Raw genomic sequence first — 20656 nt, 5'->3', positions numbered from 1 at the left:
GATTCGGTCCCTGGGAGATGCTGGTCCTTGGACCCTGGACTGATTCCACTCCTGCTCTGCCCCCATGGTCTTGGCATCAATCTGGAGCTTTGAGATCACAATGGAAGACCAAGGGTTTGGGGTCAGTAGGTGGCACCCCATCCTCCTCTGTGCCTTACTGCCCCTCTTCTGGGGCACAACTGCTTGACAGAGCTAATGAACTCAGCCCTGGACAGACTTGGAGAGGAACAAAGGGGGCAGAGGGAATAAGAGGTGTGTGTTATGAGAAAGGCCTTGGGGAAGGACGGTTGTGCTTCAGGTGACACCTCCGGGCTGGGAGAAGGTTTGCCTCCCTGAGATGCTGCCAGCCCCAAGAAGGAACTTAAGGAAAGAGTTGCAGGGGGTGGGGGGCGGGCCATGAGACTGCGTGCAAAAGAGAGTCACCCAAGCAGTTGGACTGCCTTCCCAAATGTTCCTTCTCTCCTACGTGCTGTGCAGAGTTGAGGAGTGAACCAGACCTGGGGTCTGGTCTTGCCTCTACCATCTGCTTGCTGTGACCATGGGGGTGCCCTTTCACCTCTAGGCCCCTGGCTCCCTCAGCTGCAGAATGGGGACCCCTCCTGCTGAGCTCAGAGGACTAGTGGAAGAACCAAATCAAACTAGAGGCACTCAGCACAGAGTTCATCACCAGCCAGAAACTGCTCTTGTAATTGACATTGTTATTCTGCAGAAGGTAAGTTGGGACCAATGCCTCATTTTGCCACAGAGTCCCTGTGGTGTCTCCAAGCTCTCTTGAGGTATTGGTTTCTACGGAAAAAGCAAATAGCTGAAGTTTACCCCTCTGGAGACATGGACTAAAGGATCTGACTTAGAGGCCAAGAACAACATGAAAGAGGCAGAAGTCTGTCTGCTGGTCTTCTCCTGGCGACCAGGGCCCACGTTGTCATTCTCCCTGGGAGAACTCGCTTACATAAGATGCTCTTGGGCAAGGGAGAAGAAGGGTTCTCGCTGACACACAGATTGTGAGGGTTGGTGCCAACCCATCTCAGCACGTCCTACTATTCATCTCTCACCATTGCGAGCACAACGCAGTGTGGTGAATTTTTCCAGCAGCAACTGACACAGATGATCGCCATTTTTAACTGCCTGTTCATCTAGCTATTAGGTCAAGGACGGCTACTTCTCTTTCCAAGATGAACCGAGAACTCCCCTGCTGCCATTCACCCCTGGTCTCTTTCCCGGATGCAATAGGGAGGAAGGTTTCCAGAGAGAGCTTGGAAACTGGAGGGCAAGGCTTTGCTTTCCTACTGAGCACAGCTCTTTGCTGTTCTCTCCATAAGCAGAATGCACCAGTCTGGGGTGGAGGAGTCAGCTAGCGAGAATGTCTGAAATCTGTAACAAACTCTGGTCTAAGGGCTGTACCAAAGGCCATCTTAGAGGGGATGGGAGGCCCCCAACATTACATGCTGCCTGCAGCCTGGCCTGGGAGATATTTATTTCCCTATCTGCCACTTGGGGAGCACACTTTGGGAACTAAAAGAAAATAAATCATGGCCTCTAAAAGGCACATGGGTAAAGGCTGCCCCTCCCCTAGCTTCCACCTAGCCCTGGAGATAGGCTGCCACCTGGGTTTTGTCTCTCCTGAAATTGTGCACCCTCCCCATGCTTTTATTGTGTGTGTGTGTTTTATTTTAAATCCATAAGGTAATTGGTTTTCTGCAGGACTAACTGAATTTCCCCAATTTAATTTGCAGAGATGCTCCCGAGGAGCCATTACAGTGCTTGCTGTCCTCCAGATTGGATTACCGGCCTCTCTGGGGCTGCTGTGCTCTGAGTTGGGAGGTGGCGCCCAGCCCCGTAACCTGATTACCTGAGCAGCGGAACTTCTTGCTCTTGATCTGGCCGATGCGCTTGTTGGCCAGCCGGCGTGGGCTGCCACAACGGGCCCCGCTCGTCTCGATGGGGTTGTCCTGCAGGTAGTCAGCCAGCCACTTCAAGTGGCAGTCACACACAAATGGGTTTTGCGCTAAGTGGCTGCGAGAGGGAGGAGAATTGATCAGGAGTGACCCGTGGTGCCACGCTGCACCACCACCTTGCCTGGCGCTGGGCCCCTCCTCCTCCTCGGGCAGGGTGCAGGGGCGGGGGGTGGAGCTGAGGTCAGAGAGGGTCACAGCTGCAGCTGGCAGCCAGCCGGGGGATGGGGGGGGGCGTCTCCCTGCTCTCCTGACTTGAGGTAGGACCCACCACTGATCTCGACCCTGACCCACACCGGTTCTGATGGGCCAAGCAAGGGGCAGGCTCAGGGTCTGTGCTTACAGCAGCCCGGACTTGATTTCTCCAAGCCCAGGAATGCCAGGCACGTGAGCAGCAGGCGTGCTGACTGGCACATGACGGGTGTCCCACACACAGCAGTGGGCATGGCATTGCTGCTCTCCTCCTCGTCGCCAGGCCAGCACCGCGGGTCTGGCTTCCCCTGGCTCACGGGAAAACTCTTCACAGCGCCAACACGGGGGTGCTCAGCATGCGGTCGCTGTTCAACATACAGCGGCTCTTCTTAACTCTATCGGCACCTGCCTCTGGCTACAGGGGCAGTAAGTGCCAGGTGACTTAGAAAGCGTACAGAAGCCCCAGGTTCATGGTCGGGCCCGGGCTGGGCGGAGATCTGTTCTCAGGTGTCATGTATCTAATGGAGTTACTTATGAACATCTGCAGCGCTCGGGAATGAGGAAGTGCTCCCTGAAGATGGGAGGTGAAAAATTCCGAGTGCCTGTATCAGAGGTTTTGGGTTTTGCAGGCTGGTGGGGGGTGTGGGTGGGCAGGACTGGGTTATCAGCAGAGAAGGAGCCGGCTCAGACCACACTGGCAACAGTGGTTAACAGAGCAGGTGAGCTGCAACTCCGCCTGTTCAAATACGGCATCTTACTAGCTGTGCAACCTTGAGTAAGTTACTTAACCTCTCTGTGCCCTGGTTTCCTCACAGAGAAATGAGGGCTCATAACAGCACCTACCTCATAGGATTGCTGTGAGGCCTAAAGGTCTGAATACAGGGAAAGTCCTCAGCGAGGTGTGGAGCAGCGCGGGAGTGTTCAATAGAGGTGAGCTAGAACCACAGTTATTAGTCCGTCCTCACTGCAGGCTCTAGATCTCCTCCTGGACATGCTCACTTTGCCTTCCTTTGGGGCGTTCTCTGTGTCTGGGTGTTTGGGGTCACTGTCTGGGCACGTGCTACACTTGAGGGGGCGTACTCACAGGGTCTGGATGGCCTGCAGAGGGGCAAAGAGTCCCTTGCTGATGGTCTGCAGCTTGTTGTCATACAGGGAGAGCAGGTTGAGGTTCTGCAGGTCCTGAAACGTGTTCACTCGCAGGCAGTTGATCTTGTTGGCATTGAGGAGGCTGCAAGCAGGAGAGAGGCCAGTGACTCACTAATCCTGCTGGTTCCCTGCGGTGCAAGGGCTACGCCTGCAGGGGACAAGCTGCAGAGCCCCTCGCTCCCCTTGCAGCCACGGCTCCTGCTGCTGAGGGAGTGTGTGTGTGTGTGTGTGTGTGTCTCTTGCATCCCTGTGGCCCCCGAACCTCCACACACGTCTGGGCACTTGTACGCCAGGTAGCATGGACCCTGTGCCACATGCCGAGATCACCTGGAGCCCTCCCTGTGCCCGTGCCCTCCGGGGAAGGCTGGAAATGCACCGCTGTGCTTTCCTTTCTGCTTCAGAATGCAGAGCTTCCAGGAATTGCAAAAACATCATTGGGCACAATTGTGCTAACGCTTGTGTTGATTGACTAAGGGCAATTTTGACTCCGAAAACTCCTTAGAGTTCTTTTGAACCACGGGTCCCATTAGGTTACAGGTCATGCGATCTCCCAGAAAAGTCACCCATGGGTAAGCACATGTGCACCCACAGGCGCATTCTCTCTTTGACGTGCATGCATGTGCGCACACACACGCACGCGTACACGTGCATGGATGGAACCTCATGTGACCTGACCTCTCCCCCTTTCCCTCTCACCCATGTATCCCCACTCACGACACTTCCGTTCCTCAGACACCCCCATAAGTGTTTTGGACCAGGTCCTTTGAGCACGTTCTTTACCCCCTTTCACCAGGTGGTTCCTTCCCCTCGTCTGCATCTTAGTGCCAATGTCACCTCTTCAGAGAGGCCTGCCTTGATCCCCTCATCTACACCAAGGCCCCCAGGCCCCCCACTAGTGTCTCCCATAGCCCCAGTTTCTTGTCTTCATAGCACTTCTCTCAATTTGTGATTCCAGAATGTTCGTTGCTGTTTACCATTTGCCTCCCACCTATGATGACTATAAGCTCTGGTGGCACAAATGACATCTCTTTTATTCCCTTTCTTCTTAGTGCTCAGCATGAGCATTTGCTAAGAAATATACCCAGCCCCATACACAACTCCAGAGGACCACATGCCTGTGAGGTGGCACCCCTCTGCCCTGGTTTTAGATCCTCAGACCCCTCCCTCCACCAAAAAAACAAAAAACAAAAAAACCCAAAACAAACAAACAAAAAAACCAACCAAAACCCAAAAAACCCCAGCACCAAAGGAAGTTGCCTTTCCAGGAAAACTCTGGTCCAGCACAGGGGATGCCGTGAGGGTTATAGGAGAGTTCTCCAGAATGGGGCTGGCAAGTCAAGCAAATCTGAGTCCTAAGAATTTCCTTTATGATGCTAGACCGACAGGTTGTGCCCTCTTAACTAGTGTAAAATCAGTTCCCCTTTTTAATTAAAGGGGGGATAGGGAGAACTAAACTAACCAGTAAAAATGTTAACTTTTTAAAATTTCTATTTTCACAAGGCTGGCTCAGAGCTTCTCCTGCGGGGGGATGGCCCAGGAGACTCGTCATGGGCTGGCTTGCCTCTGGAGGCTCTGACGCCGGGGTCCGGGGGGACTCGGGTTGGTAAGGCTGCCCCCAGGGGCTCCGTCATCTGTGCCACCTCTCCATGCTGCAGCCTGTGTGTAGGCAGGCAGCTGTGGCGGTGACAAGTGGAAGAAGTGCCTGTTTAATCTGGCTAATAATGGGCAGGGTCCCAAGGGTTCACACAGATGTCCTCCTGGAGGAAAGCTCCCATTGCTAGAATACTTGCCTGGTTTTCCAAAGTGCTTTCCTGGCATTCCCCGCGTTCCCACGGTAACCTGGGCAGATGGGCAAGGCCAGCTTCCCATGTTTAGGTAAAAAAACAGAGGCTGAGAGTGTGGTGGCTTGATCAAGGTCACACGTGTTTCCAGGGAGCATGCTGGAGGCAGTCACAAGAACTGAGGTCTCTGGAGGGTGCACTTTCTTCTTTATGAATGCCTTATACACCCCGCCCATCTGTCTATCCCCTCTGTGGCATTCCCCAAAGAGTTTCCTGGGCTTTGTCTACTACATTTTAGTCAAGATCACTCTCCAAGGAGGACACTGTGGAGAAAAGCTGGAGGGACCCAGCAGGGCCAAGCACCCACGGGGCGGGAATGGACCCGTCACATATGCGTGTTTGGTTTGCTTGTTTACAAAGAAAAATAAAGTACATGGTGAATGATTTGTTCCAAACCCTGATATTCAGGGCCTTCTGAGGGCAGCACTTTGCTAGAGAACATTGAACAATTCAGGAAAGAGACCAAGTTAGAGGTCTGATGGCCTGAGAATAGAATCCTCCCTACAAGATATTGCAACATCCCAAATGCAAATCTGTTTATTTACCCTCCCAGTGTTATAAATCAGGAAATCTCTCTCGCTCATACACGCACACACACACACACACACACACACACACACACACTGGATTTCTATTTCCTCTTGAAAAAAAAAATTCAGAAGTTCTAGCAATGCTGCATCACCTGGAGGCGGCTACGGAGTGGGTGTCCCCTTTAGATAGGACCTATGCTCCCTTTTGCCACAGTCCTCACTATTTGCCCATCTCTCCTGAGTGGGCACTCATTTTTGAGACCTAGTGCAGATTAACAAGGCCAGCTGCCGCTCTGGAGAATGCTGGACACTGGGCAAAGAATTACTAGGCAGAGACAGCATCAGGTGCGGAGCCGTGAGGCAGGGAGCGATGGAAACGCAGAAGGGCATAGTCTTCTGGTCACTCATTCTCTCCCAGGATGCTTGGCCCCCTAAGGCGAGACATGTGGGTGCAGGGAGAGATAAAATTAAGCTGCTTATCCAGATTCGGATGCTGAGGACAGCCTCGCTGATCCCTAGCACCAGCAAGATCTAACAGCCTGTCCTTCTGTCTTCTCTCCTTTGTGAGGAAGGTTGGCAGCTACTCATCTGCCTTTCACGGAAGGACCTCCGAGCTCCTGATACGTGGACAAGAGTTGGAGGCGAATTAAAAAAACACGCTGTGATAGAGCAAACAGAGAGGAAGCAGCTATTTAGAATGGGGTTCAGCACTTCCCTAAGAAGTCCTGAAGACAGGCCTCCTCTGTGTTTCACTGGGGGGACTGATTCTCCCTCTTTCTCCTTCAAGGTTGCCCCATCTGCCCTGCCCATGTCATCCTCCCCCTCTGAGGAGCAGTCGTGTGGCTGCTGTGTGAAGTGATACTAATAATACAGCGTCATCTCCAGAGACCACAGCTCTGGGCGGCCCCGGGCCCAGCAGTTTCTGAACCACTTTCCATGCAGCATTTTATTTCACCTGCAGAGCGGCGCTAAGACTGTCCTTATTTTGCTGGTGAGGAGACCGAGGGTCAGAGTGGTGACGGATTTGACCAAGGTCATCCAGTGATAAGTGAAGGGCCAGCCTGACTTCAGACCTCGACTCTTTCCAACACATAAAATCCATACCCTCTTTTCCGTGCCCAGTGGAGGGCATTCCTCGTCTCTGGGAGCTGCTAGCTTTGAAATGCACCTGGTGGACAGAGGTCTGATTGGGTCTGGAAGACTGCTTGCCTCTTGGTTGTGTAGAGGTATCAGGAATCCTGCCAACTCTAAGGAAGGACATGGCACCAAGCTATGAGAGATGGGATGCTCTTTGGGATGCTCACCAAACTGCCATTGGCACAAAGTGGCAGGTTCTTCACTGAGGGGCTCACACAGGTACAAAGCAGGGTTTCCACCTTCAGTGATCATTGACCACATGCTGATTTGGGAGCTGGTACGCATGGCTCCCCTGAATTATCACTCTACCCCGGGCAGATCAGGGGACAGTGATGAAGCAGGGACAACAGCATCCCTCATGCAAAATGAGATGCTCCAGCTTGTCTCATTCAAGAGGCTGCCCAGTATTCAAACTCAAATCTTTGACATCCTAACTACATCCCAGCTTGGTCTGCTGAATCCAGGAACTCAAGGGCTGGGGGCATACTGTGCTCATAAATATTTCCCCAAAAGCATATCCAACCATCTTTTGGGGCCACCTCCTCCCAGGCCTACCTGCTCCCAGACCCACCTCCCAAATGCCTCAGAGGTCTTACAAGCAAAAGAAGAGAGGGGCTGAGATGGTCAGGCCAGATGAACAGCAGGGCCACATGACCTAACAGGTATAACGAGCATGATGTATGGCCAGGTACCCACCAAACTCCTTACAAACACTAACTCATTAATCTCCCCACAGCCCTGCAGGATGAGTGCCATCTCCGTATGACAGATGACACCACTGGGACAGAGAAGGCTTAAGTACCAGTGACCAGACTTGCACAGATGGTAGGTTGAGAAGTGGATCTACGCCATCTAAGCCCAAGATTTTGCTCCCACCTATGATGCCACCCTGATGCCCACTAAGGGACCTGGGGAGTCACCTGGTGCTTATGGGAGGAGGTAGCAGTGTGTTCTCTGTAGCCACTCCCACAAACTTAGCGATGATTCTACAATAAAACAAAACAAAAAGAGCCATGCTCCCTTCAGAGGAGATTAAGGAGAGTGGCGCATTTGGGAGTGGGAGCGCATGGACATCACCTTCTAAATTTATTTCCGAGCGTGAGCCCTACGAGGCACTCTGCCACCTCCCTTCTCGGAGCACGTTTGGCTTCCACATATGTTCCGTGTCAAGAGGTATTAGCACTCAGCCCACTGACTAACCAACATGACGATGCTGCTAGGAGATAATCCTTTCCAGAGCTGTTGCCTTCAGAAAAGGCAAGGCAGCAAACATGCCACGGAGAACCACAGCGCTGTGGCCTGTGTGTGTGTGTGTGTGTGTGTGCTGGGGGTGTGTGTGTGAAATACCCTGAATCTGCGCTCAGGGGGGCCCTCGTGACTCGAGTCCTTCTGCTCGGGGACCCGGCCTGGCCTCACCACAGAAGTCCCAGCTGCTCTCAACACAGGGGGCAGCTGGCAGCTCTGTCCCTTCCAGGTCCAGGTAACCCAAGGAGAAGAACCACGGGAGGGAGATGAGGTCGCTGATCGCTGAAGAGGACCCACCACACCCAGTTCTCCTAAAGAGGCCAGTGGGGCAGAAGGCCACTGAGACCCCATTTTTAGCTACTGTCCTTGCCCACATCTCCTCCTCAGTGAAGAGTCCCATGGAGCTCACAGACCTTTGCTGCAAGGTTTGGAAAACACAAACATCTGGAGTTGGGTTTAATGATAAATTGCATTAAAATCACCTTGGCAACTCTGGCAGTTCATGTGTTGATTCAGTGGCCCAGAGCTCACATTCTGGGTGGTATTTATAGTCTCCACACCTGCCCACGGGTCTCTGGAAGACAGCAGTTACGTTACTCCTCCTATTTCGATGGTGTTTGTCGGGAAATGCCACAAGCATGTTCCAGACTCCACAGTACAAGGTTTTCTCAGAAAACTGGTGCCAAGAAAGAGTACAGTGACCCCCTTCTTGGAAATAAGCGAAGCCCTTGCAGGAAAGACCATGGGACAGGAAGATGGCCCAGGCTCCTGCCACGGGGGTGGGGGGAGGGGGGCTTTGTGGGGCCTCCTTTTCCCAACGCAAGGCTGTGAGTCAGTTTCTGTTTCGTAAACACTCAGATGCAGATACACAGGAGGAGAAGGATGGTACCAACAACTGCCTGGCATAACCCTGTCTATGGTTCCTCCTTCAAAGAGTTCTCTCCCTGAAAGTATTAACCACCATTACACACTGGCATAAACTATTAGTGAGGACACAAATTTAGGGAGATATTTTGGACCCCTGATTAAGCTGTAGGGTATAGAGTCAAACCTCCCTCATTAATCTGTTCCTCTTTTTTTTTTTTTAATTTCTCTAGAATTAACCTTCTATCATCCTGAATTTCTTTATCCACTGATTGTAATAAGGACTACTCTCTCGCCTTAGAACAAATATAATGCTCTCACCCTTACCATATGATGTGGGGGATTTACTTTGACCTTCAGGAGTCTACTGCAGCCAGACCTGGAGAGGAGACTGGTGATGCCTAGTGCCACGAGGTCAAGAAACTCTAACCCTGCCCAGTCTTGTTCTGGGCCATGTCAGGCTAAATGCTCATGCAGAGAAGCAGGAGGAGTCCCCCCCTCCCCCCGCCCAACTAAGGACAAAGGGGACTTCCCTTTTCTCCTGATAATGGCTGCATTGCTGGTCACCAGCTGTGGGATGTCATGGTGATTCCTGATGCAAGGGAAGCTGCAAATGTAGCAATGCCATCAGGTGGCCTGAGAAACAGGACCTCCTTGGAGTCCACAGATATAGGAGGACTGTAGGAACAGGGTGCAAGCAGAGGGAAGCGGAGACTCTGAGAGACCAGACAGGAAAGCCATCACCCGCTCTCAGGAGGTCAAAGGCCTCACCTAGTGGGACCGGGCTTGCTCCTCTCCCTTAACAGCTACTAGGGTGGTCATTCGCCTCTTGCCTCCTGCTTGCTAATCTGTCCTTTAAGAGGGGTGAGTCATTCACTCAATGACCAAGCACGGGATGACCCCAGACTTTAAGTCTCCCTGAAGGCCTTCCTTGGGAAGCCCCAGGCACACAAGAAAGGGAGGAAGTCCTCTCTCAAGAGTGCATCACAAAGCAGGTTTGCTTATGCTGCGGGGTAGAGTTTTCAATCATCTTGCCTTGATGCAGTCTTTAAAGACAAGCAGCTCCTTCATGCCCTCTCACAGGGGTTAGTGGGATGCCAAGGAACCAGAGGAAGTCCCAGGGAGACGGCAGCCCATGACTGATACTGAGGCATAGCCAAAGGAACTGGAGACAGTTCAGCAGCACCTCCTCCTCGGCATGAGCCTGTGAGGAATGTTCCATGGATCCCCAAACTAGCTCTGCAGATCTGCCTGGGACCGGGGCTGAAGCAGAAGTCTCTGGCATGGACTCCAGAATTAGACTGCCACTTACATGCTGACTGACAGTGGCCATGTTACTTAACCCTTCAGTGCCTCAGTCTCCTCATCTGTAAAATGGGCCTTTCAATAATGCCTTCCTCTTGGGGCGCCTGGGTGGCTCAGTCGTTAGGTGTCTGCCTTCGGCTCAGGTCATGGTCCCGGGGTCCTGGGGTCGAGCCCCGCATCGGGCTCCCTGCTCGGCGGGAAGCCTGTTCTCCCTCTCCTGCTCCCCCTGCTTGTGTTCCCTTCTCTCGCTGTGTCTCTCTCTGTCAAATAAATAAATAAAATCTTAAAAAAAAAAAAAATACCTTCCTCTTAGCATCCTTGTAAGGATTAGAGAAGCATATAAGCATATCAGATTGCTTTAGCACGGGCTCTGGAGCATACTAAGTAGTCAGTAAATGTTAGTGGCTACTATTAGCAGCAGTAATATTACTTGTGAAACAGCTGGTGAGGGAAAGTGAGCTACAGGAGTGAAGTTTTGCTTACTGCCCTATAATTGGCATGTTGCTTGGCAAACTCCAAGATTCTCAAAAGGTCTTGTCTGCCTTCCAAGAAAATCAAACAACAAGTGCCTGGGTTGTCTTAACTTATTCCAGCCCAAAGGCAGTCTGGTTTGGTTTAAGACCTCCTGGGGCCGGCTTAACATCGATCGGGGCCAGCATTTACAAGAAAGCTTCTGCCTCAAATTACCGCCCGCCCCACTCAGGTGACTTTCCTGGGCATGCCGTGCAATCAGTGAGCACAAAATGAAAGCTTTTTCTTTCCTGGGGGAGCTGAAACAGCACAACTTGCAACTGCCCATCCGAAGAGAAAGTGATGGTTCTAGAGACATGCTGATGGCTTTTCCTGCTTTGGGAGAGGTTGACCTCTGAGCTACAATGGGAGGGATCTGGGGGCACTTGACTGGCTGATGTCCCAGGAACCCAGGAGCCTGGGCAGGCAGGGGAATGGACAGGAACAGGAGCACCCTAAGCACTGACCGTAAGTTTCTGGTGAGGAAGGGGACGGGCGCAGCACGGGAGAAGAGGACAGGTCACCTCTCTGGTCGTCCAGCTGCATCCATCCCTGGAGCTGGAGGCATATGCACAGTGGCATATCCTGTCCTAACCATGGATTCTGAGATGTCTTCATGTGGGATATTTCAGTTCTCAGTGGTTTAGGAGGGTGTCTCTAAACATATTTCTGGTCCAAATGGGCGCTGGACTTGCTCCCCAGCAGTCTATTTTAAGGAGGGAAGCTGACAGACCACCACACGCTCCCCCAAAGATAAATAAGGGCTGTTACTAATAACCAACGAATGTGTGTTTACACACTAAGTGTCTGCAGGAACTGAACCTGTTTGGGATTAATTACAGGGAGACATACTAGTCATTTTGAAACACTTGAAGACTTTGAGAACAGCCTTTTCTGAGTTTCCCAGAAGCCACTATTGAGGTTTAGTATAAGAAAGAACTTCCTAACCTTCTCAGTACATAGTTATGACTTATTGCAAACACCATCAGTAAGAATAGATCAAATTTGTCATGGAGGGCACGGGAGGGGTTCCTGCACCAAGGGGTAGGAGACTGTGCTTGGAGCCCCGAAGTTCCTTTAACCTCTAAGATTCTGGGACTTAAACTAAAGGAGGTGACTCTTTCGAGGCTGACACCCAGAGGACAGGGCGTCGGGTTTAGGGGGTCACTCCCAGGACTGCTGAAGCTTTTCCACGTAGACCCATTTGTAAAGGCAGCCTCTGAGAAACTCTGAAGCCTGAGATAGTCTACTCCTAGTGTTGGCCATCTGCTGGAACAAACCTATCAAGAAAACGACCCAGGAGGATGATCCAGGGACTGGGCAAATTTGGTGGGATGGCTGAAAAATGTGGAGAAATGGGACACGGGAGGGCAGGCAGGACAACTCAATGTATCCACTTCGCTACGGGCAGCTTCATGACAAGAAAGGAAATAGCCACGATCACTTCACGTGGCAGAGACAGCTTGGCTTTGTGACGCACCAGTAATTGGAGAAATGGAGAGAGAAAAATAAACACAAACCTCTCGCAAAAAGCCTTCGAGTCAAAGGAGGGGAAATTACCCAGACTACCAGGGTATTCTAATCAGAGCCTTCTTGTCAGAGTGTCTCCAGTCTAACAAGGAGAAATCCAATCTACAGTGGGCTGGACGCTAAATTAGATCTGATCAGGACAGGCCTTCCAACTGCTCAGCAGCAGGTCAAAGCCCAATGCCGGGCTGTGGTTGCTGCTGCTTTCTGGAAAGCGAGCCTAAGCTGTGTCAACTCTTGGTCCGGTGTGAGGGGGGATGCTTTGTCTTTACTCCCAGCTACTCCATTCCATCTGCTAAAAATTTTGGTGAGGTTGAACGAGAGCTGCCTTCCCTGCCCGTGCAAAGTCCTGTGAGTTCTATTAATATCATCACCGCTGTCAGCCTGGGAGACATTTCCTTTTTTAAAAAACATGCAAACTGCCCTCCCCCCCCCCCCCCCGGCTGAACCCATGCATGTATTGATCTTTGCAACATGCCATGCCCTGTGCTGGGCACTTTGATGCATGCTAGATTTCTCCTTAATGTATGCAAGGGCATTTTCCCATCCACACCAGACACGCAGATTGTATAGGGATATTTACCCCAGCCCAGTGGAACATAACACCCCCAAATCTACCTCAAGGCCCATGCTGTTGTTATGCTTCCTTCCAGGGATTAATAGCTACAGTTAGCTAGCCTTCTGGTGGTGGTTATACCTTACAGTTTCTTTGCTACAAGCAAAGAACACCATCTATGAAACACCCAGCTCCCTGCAGAGTCCTGGTGTGTCATTGTAACAAACAGCCCGAAGGGCTCACCTGAGGGCTGCGACCCTTGAAACCAATATGCCTACACAGAGACTCTCAGAGTGAGACGGGCCTAGAGACAGAGGTGAGGGGAGACACAGAGAAAAAGACACGGAATCTTCTTTCTCTTGCTTTCAGCTTCACTGAAACCAACCGACTACTGCTTGTGGATGGACATGCTGCCTGGAAAGTTGCTGGGCATGACAGCCGTGACTGCACTGTCCTAGGAGGACCTGTCCAGGCCTGAGGCTTACAGGACATGGGAAGGGTAGGGAGTGAAGATGTGGAAAGGGAAGGGCTGGCGAAGAGTCTCACTTGCTCTTCCTTGAAGAGTCCTTGGGCGTCACCCTGAGAGAGCGCGGCCCACCTTCCTCTCTCTGTTCTTGCGCCTGGCCTCCCTCCCAGACCGTCTGCACGTTCCTACCGCAGCTTTGCTTAACTGCGCATGGGGGGGGGGGGCGGCCCTTCCTCACCGCCTGTGGCTTGGAGATGGTTTTACAAAGACACACGGACACGCTCGCTCACTCATCTGCACTCCAGATGCACACCTCTACTCAAAGGACTGAATGCCTTCTCCAGTCAGCTCTTCTCCGGTCTCCACACGGACTTTGCTGTGTGACAGAGGACAAGTCATTTACCCCTCCGAGACCTGTCTTCTCCACTGCTCGCAGGACACTCAAGATCAACTCCTCATACTCACAGGAATTGTGATGGTCACCGAGCGGGCAAGGATGTGCACACGCACACAGATACTCCCGTTCCCAGAGCACAGGCACACGGATGCCACGGCTACCTAATTGCAAACCAGAGATCACTCACCCCCATCATAAAATCTTAAAATACAAGGTTCTTCTCCTTGCCTCTCCATATTAGAGTTCAAGTATCCTCTTCAAACATTTAAGCTCAAATGACCAGAATGAAATAAATGCAAATAAATAATCCCAGAGCTTAAAATTCGAGGCAACAAAACTTCCTTTAAATTAAATAAACACATCCCCCCTCAGCCACATCTTACCCAGATAGAGTCACACTGGTGACTGATTATGCGCTTCTGTATAATTCTTTCACCACCCCACCCCCACCCTTCTTCAAGGTCACATGCCTGTCAGGAGCTCTGTTTCAGCTTTCTTGCAGCATGGTGTGTCAATGTTTGAGTTCCCTACATTCCCAGCACACTCCTGCAAGGTGCTTCCCCTTGTAGGATTCAACTCAGGCTTAATTCCTAGGCCCCAGATCTACGGTCAGTGACTCATGCCCAGGCCAGGCTCCTGAGCTGTAGCATTTAGATTTGTTCACACTGACCTTGGCCTCCCTCTGCCAACTCCCTGGCTTTCTTTCCACCAAAAAGAGGTGATGGAGGTGTGGGGTGGACAGCTCAGAATTTTTTTTTTTCCTTTTGGTGTGTGTAAAATCAAAAGAACTGTACAGAGCGTGGCTCGAAGTTTGCAGGGCAGAACCTGCAAAGAGTCTCCGAGACATACACAGTGACAAGGGGCCTACTCACAGCAGCTGTAGGGACACCAGCCCATCAAAGAGTCCCTTGGCAAGCTCGGTGATCTTGTTCCCATAGAGCACCCTGCAAAAGAGCAGAGAAGAGAGCAGTCACTGTGGAGGCCAGGGCCCTGGAACCCACTCATGTAGCGGCCATCGCCTCGGCCAACTCCAGCGGGTGGGTGGGTGGGGTTTCTCAGAGCATCTCCTTCCCTGGCTGGCCTCACCCCTCCTCCTTACCAGTGGGAGAGCAGGTGTGTGCCACCAGGGGCTGGAGAGGCAGGCTGTGTGGGAGGCAAGGAGAAATGGGCTCCATCCTGTTTCACTCCTGGGCAGCCCAGTTCAATAAATAATCCACAACAGGGAGCAGCAGTCCCTCTGTAGTGTCTCCCTGAGTGGCTAATATGACTCACACCTCAGCAATAAATAAGATGTGTAGGAAGCTGGCCCGCCCTGTGTCTTCTTGTCTTCAATGGGTATTGATCAGGCTGAGCCCAGCCTATGGAACGTTTCCTTTTAATATCCCATTGCATCCTAGCAATTCCTGAGCTGAGTTCTTTAATCATCCATTCAGACAGGGCTTTGGGTATCTGGGGTCCTATCCAGATGGCACAGGGACTGCTGAGTCAAGGATTGGCTCTCAGGAAACACTGGAGAGGAAGGAACTGTGACCTCGGAGCGATGGCCCCTGCACTCCAGCCCCTTCTTGACCTCCAAGAACCAAGAAACTCTGAATTCTTTTATCCCTTTCTCTTTCAGACCTACAGGGTCCCTCACACCATGTCTCCTATTCATGGGCTGCCTTCGGAAACTTGGTGGGGGGGCTTGGGGAAGAATTCTATGGTCAGCTCCTCCAGCCCAGTGCCCAGGGGGTTCAGTTGGCCCCCCCACATAGGCGCCGAGGACCCTGCTGGCCTCCCTTGCTTTTATCCGTTTGGCACAGACTGCTTCTCTTGGGTCCAGCCTCCTCTGACATGGAAGAAACGGAGCTAAGGAGGGCTTTTTTCTTTTTGGTTTTTTCCTTTCAATTCCCTCTTGGGCCCTGAAGTACACTGCATGAATGCAATATTCAATCCCCACTGAGACTGCAAATCCAGGCTGTTACACGTCTTTGAGGAGACAAAATACTAGGGTGAGGAAATAGTAAATGGGGGCGATAAACCAAACCCCGTTTTCCAGACGCCACCAGGAAAAAGAGTGTCTCATTCAGCTGGTGGGTGTGTTTCATTAATGTTTCAACAAATTAATGAGTAAATAAAAGTCAGCATGATGGCTCAGGCTCACATTTGTAATTCATATTAATGTCGCACCGCTCACTGTGCCCAACACTGTGGCGTCACTGTCTGCTTGTCTCGGCTGATGTCAGAGCTTTTGTGTAGCAGCAGCTGGTGGGGTGGTGGGACCAGGGACTTGGGCAGGGGATCCTCATATGACCCATCATACCTCCATATGGGACAGCTCTAACCTACTGGGTCAAAACCACTCTCCAGCAGACTGCAGAGGGCTGTGGGTCTACCGTGGAGCAACCTGGGTGTAGACCCACCTGGCTTTGCCCTCAAATCTTTCCTTGACTGCCTTCTTCCCACCTTTCAGGTCTTCAGTGCACACAGCTCTTCCTTGGGAAGCTTCTCCTGAATATTTTAATGTTTTTCACCACCTGTCACCCTGTTTTTATTTCTTCATCACTTCATGATGTCATGTTCTATTACTTATGTATTCATTTACTTAAACGTTTTTCTGTGCCTCTACCTCTCAGCTCCCTTGAACGTCGGCTCCATGCGTGTGGTGACATTATGTGGCTTGCTCATGGCTGGGTCCCTAGAGCTGAGAGCTGACAGGGTCTAGCACAGTATTTGTTCAACGAATAAATGAATGAGTACGGGCAAGGCTTTCCTGCCTTTTAGCTTGGCCACTCCTGAGTTTGGGTTGGGTATGTTTGTGTTCCAAGCTCCATGAGACCAAGGGTCTTGTCCATCCAGTTCACTGCCACATTCTATGTGCCTAGTAGGTGTCTACTTGAATGGATGAATGCATAAATTAGGGGGGGGCACTTCCCTAATGGCCCCAGTGTATTTCAGAACTGGCCATGTCTGGCAACCAGATTTTGAATTTTTTTTTTTTTCCTTTCCCTGCAGGACCAGAAGCATCTCACAGTCCTCAGATTGTGCCCAAGTCCCAGCAGAGGGAAACCAGATAAGGGGAATGGGACGGTGGGGGCGGGGACAGGATCCTGGCAGCACACAGCCACTCCTCTGCTCCTCTGTGATCTTCAGCACAATAAGCAGGCATTAATCTCACAGACGATCCTGTCTTTGATAACCCAGCCAGATGTTCTATTCGATAAATGAAACTAATTTACTCTGCAAGCAGCAGGCAACAGCTGAGTCAAGAGGCTTCCCTGTCCTCAGCCCCCTCCCAGTGGGATGGGGCCAGGTGGGGGAAAATGTGTATCTTGTTACCTGCCCGCTCATAAATTAAGCAAACAGGTTACAGAGAGAAGCAAAGCACAGACAGCTTGCTCACCCCTACTCAGTGGGCGGGTCATCAAGTGACATAAATGATATCAGCTGATGATACCTCTCGAGTCTTAGTGTATATTTTTCACATTATCTGGAGTGAAGGGGCAGCATCACATGGGGTTGAGAGTATGGGTTCTGGAGTCACACTGTGTGGGTTCAAATCCTGCCTCCCCCCGTTGTGGACTTCGGATAATTATACTTATTCGGCAAGCTTTATTTTTGTGCAATTATTGTGTGCCAGGTACTGTTCCAGGTGCCAGAGATTCAGCCAGGATCAAAACAGATAAAAGCTCCTGTCTGTGCGGAGCTCGGATCACCCCGATTCCTTCTACTGTAAAAGAGAGATGAGGATAAGAGTCTGTATTTTAGGTTGTTCTGAGGACTAAACCTGCAAGACTCCTGGCACACCCTAAGTGCTTTATAGGTACTGCCAATTATTTTATCATGGTCACCACTGAAGCTGTATTAGGCAGGAAAGATAGCGCTCTCCCCATTTTGTCTGGGGGGGAAATAGACTCAAGTGGCGTCCCCTGGGCCACGTGGTGAGTCACTGACAGAATCAGGACAAAGCTCCATGCCTTCCTGCCCCTGTGGGTCTCTGAGTCCCTGTGGGTGAGGCTGTGGTTCCACCCAGCAGGCTGCCCTAGGGTTGTGAAATCCAAGAAAAGGCCTTACAGGAGGGGGTGGATGCTTACTCAAGAAAAGCTTGAAAATCAGGGGAAGAAAATTAGCTTCTCCCTTGACAAGGTCACATAGATAGGTGAAATGGGCACATTGGTAATAAACATATATTACCGTTCCGTCCCTTCAGGTCCCTAGAGAGCACTGCTGAGGCACGCGGGTGGGAGGGGAAATGTGGGTAGAGCAGAAGATGCATTTGAATTAGAAGCCAATAACTGGGAAGGCTGCTGGGCACTTAATCAATAAAAATAATGCATTTGGGTTGTAGAAATATTCCCCAAGATCAATTTCCCCTGAAGAAATATTTGTTTCTTTTACCAGGTTGCCACAAGTGTGTAAGGGAACATAAAGCCTTGATAAACACCTCCTGAAAAATATGGACACATCCCTCTCCTATTGCCAACTCCGCCCCCCCCTCCCACCCCACGCGACTCTGCTCCCCACTTACAGTGATGTGAGTGATTTCAGACCCTGGAAGGCATCTGGAGCAATGTCCGATATCTGATTCTTGCTGATGTCTCTAAAAAACATTGATGGGAGAGCCTGAGAACACAGCTCCAAGGTGTGATACGGTCATTCCTAGGTGTGAATCGAGCACTTCAGATATTTAAAGCAGTGAGAATTAATCAGTTTATTTATTCACAGTACAAGAGAAAGGGCTTAAAGACCATTCAGTTCAACTGTCTCTTGATGAAATATACTACATTTGTTTCACTCTTCTTGGCTTTCAAAGAATGCTCACCCACAGCATCTTGACTTTGACATATGGCTTTGCACATGTGAGCCCTCCCTTCATAGGGAAGGCCGCACCCAGGCCCATTGGGGCCTTGTTGTGCGTTACCTAGCAATCATAGCATCAACAAAGCAGAAGCTGGCCTCACCCAAACACAGGCCAGGGTTCGGGCATGCATTATCTTCTTGTCGCATGCCTCAGCCAATGCTGATTTTCTTCCCCATATTGTCCTGAGTCATTTCACCTCCCAGTGACCTTTCCTTACTGACCTGAAAAGAGGTTTTGAGCAGTGACTAAAGTCTGGTTCGGTGCGTCCTCCAGGTCATGTGATGCAAGCACATCATGAGATCCTCATGGGATGGCTCTGAGATGTGGATTTGTCACTAGTAGTGTTCCTCAGACGGGCGAGAGCCCGCGGTGGCGGGGCGGGGGGGCGGTGATGCCCAGGGCTGGGGCGTCCGGTGGACGAGTGGGAGGCTACGTGACAGAAGGCAGCCACCCTGGCTGCGCCCGCCAGTGCAGAGGAATCGCCCTGACCTGGCTCCTCCTCAGGGCCCAGAGGCTGCCCCTTTCCTGCATCCCAGTTACTTCCAGCCTCTAGTTCTTGCTAATGGCACTTCACTGAGGCGGAAGACTTTCTCTGAGTCCTTAGCTCGAGGGCGGCCTCTGGGCTCCTATCATTGGAAGGTGAGTTGCCCCAGTTTCCAGAGACAGCGCACCTCTCCAGTTCTTTTTTTTTAACAAAAGACATCAATGGGTCTTTGCTTTTGTGTAGGAGAGAGCGAGCTGGGGTCTTGGAGGGTCAACAAGGAGGAGCCGAGGGACTATGGAGAAGAAAGCACATCTAAGCGGATTCTTAAGCAACTGCCTCCGGCGAGGCCAAACCCCCAGCCCCCAGCCTCTGAAGCACCCTCCCTGGGTCTGTTTCTCCCCTCCTTCTCATAGCCTTCAAAGGGCTGCATGGCCACCTTTCCTAGGCCTCTGCTCCCTCCGTCCCTGGTTCCAAAGCCAGGAAGTTGAAAGATATTTCACAGGTTAAGGCTTCTTAGGCACAGCTGTCGAGCTTATCCCTTTAGCTGGCAAGATCGCCTCTCACAAATCCACAGATTGTGCTCACAAACTCGTCAGTTTACACCAGGCTTTTCTCCAGCGCTCCACTTCTGTATAAGGGTCTTACCAAGCAAATGCCCTGGATTATCCTAATCTTGCTCGCCCTCCGCCTGCCTGCCTCACTAGGCATGTCAGGCCAGCACGCTGGCTCTGTGCTCAGATCAGACTGCTGAGCGAGCCTGGGTTTTTGTTTTGTTTTGGGGGTTCTGTTTTGTTTTCCTGATCATGGGATGTCTCTTCAAGCTACTTAGATCTCTAGCGTGCAGGAAGAAGTTCTGGAACTTGGGGATAGCAGGGGGAGCCCTCTGCTTTAGCCTCGTCAGGGCAAAGTGGTGGTCAGGCCACAGCTAGCCTTTCAGACGCACTCTTCTCTGTACACGGGAGGGATGTCTTGTGGTCTTGAAAATGATGGGGAGTAGAAGTGGACAAGTGATAGTTTAGCTGGGGATTGCCCCTGGTGGTCACTTCATCTTAGTTCTTAATTCTGCAGGAAGCAAATGGCAGCCTGAAAAGGTGAAGGACCTAGAGCCACAGGTGACTTGACGCAGCTATGTGTTTGGCATCTCAGGTCTTCCCTCACTTCACAATGATGGATGCACGAGGCAGCGGCGCCGCACAGAAGGCAGGCTGGGGAAGGCATCTCCTGCTCCCTGACCTCTTTGCCTGAGCCCTCCCGATCCACAGCAGGTGGCCCTGAGCTGACTCCAGGTTCTGGGTCACTCCTGCTCAGTGGTTCTCAAACATCACTAGGGTGTTTACTAAAGCGCACCCCCGGGGAGTCTGCTTTCACGAGCAGGGGGCAGGGGGCTAGAAACCTGCATGTATAGCCCATCTCCAGTGATTCCTGTGCACGTGGTTCCAGGGCCATCCTTTAGGCCACAGTGTTTTCCCATCAGGTCGGTCTTAGACATACCCCAGTGCCCCGGGGCTTACAAACTGGATGGCCGAGAGGCAGTGGACTTCCCAGACGGTTCAGAGCCAAGGTGACAGATACCTGTGGAATCCTACTCTACGTAAGAGTGCAGAAGCGGAAGGACATGCCTTTCTGGCCAAGTCACACAGCTGTGGCCCCCATTTGCCTGCGCC

The 20656-nt window shown here is 51.5% G+C and overlaps 1 protein-coding gene and 1 long non-coding RNA gene across 4 annotated transcripts in view; one reads left to right on the top strand and one right to left on the bottom strand.

Moving 5' to 3' along the window:
* LOC129046533 (uncharacterized) overlaps positions 1–13242 on the top strand; it is a 32439-nt gene extending 19197 nt beyond the window's left edge. The window contains exons 2-3 of the long non-coding RNA XR_008508081.2: positions 7535–7623; positions 13175–13242. This is a non-coding gene — a long non-coding RNA (uncharacterized LOC129046533). The remainder of the gene's footprint in view (positions 1–7534; positions 7624–13174) is intronic.
* Positions 1–20656, bottom strand: part of SLIT3 (slit guidance ligand 3) — a 605319-nt gene that overhangs the window by 89010 nt on the left and 495653 nt on the right. For all 3 annotated transcript variants that reach the window (XM_045901662.3, XM_045901670.3, XM_064596588.1), the window contains exons 11-14: positions 18176–18247; positions 14541–14612; positions 3229–3372; positions 1850–2013 (exon numbers count right to left, since the gene is read on the bottom strand). In XM_045901662.3, the coding sequence (XP_045757618.1) occupies positions 1850–2013; positions 3229–3372; positions 14541–14612; positions 18176–18247 (452 nt within the window). The remainder of the gene's footprint in view (positions 1–1849; positions 2014–3228; positions 3373–14540; positions 14613–18175; positions 18248–20656) is intronic.

This window comes from Mirounga angustirostris, unplaced genomic scaffold, assembly GCF_029215605.1.
Source record: "Mirounga angustirostris isolate CCGP_5_RB_7025 unplaced genomic scaffold, mMirAng1.0.hap1 SCAF_7, whole genome shotgun sequence".
Taxonomy (NCBI): Eukaryota; Metazoa; Chordata; class Mammalia; order Carnivora; family Phocidae; genus Mirounga; species Mirounga angustirostris.
This window is presented reverse-complemented; position numbering and strand designations above follow the sequence as displayed.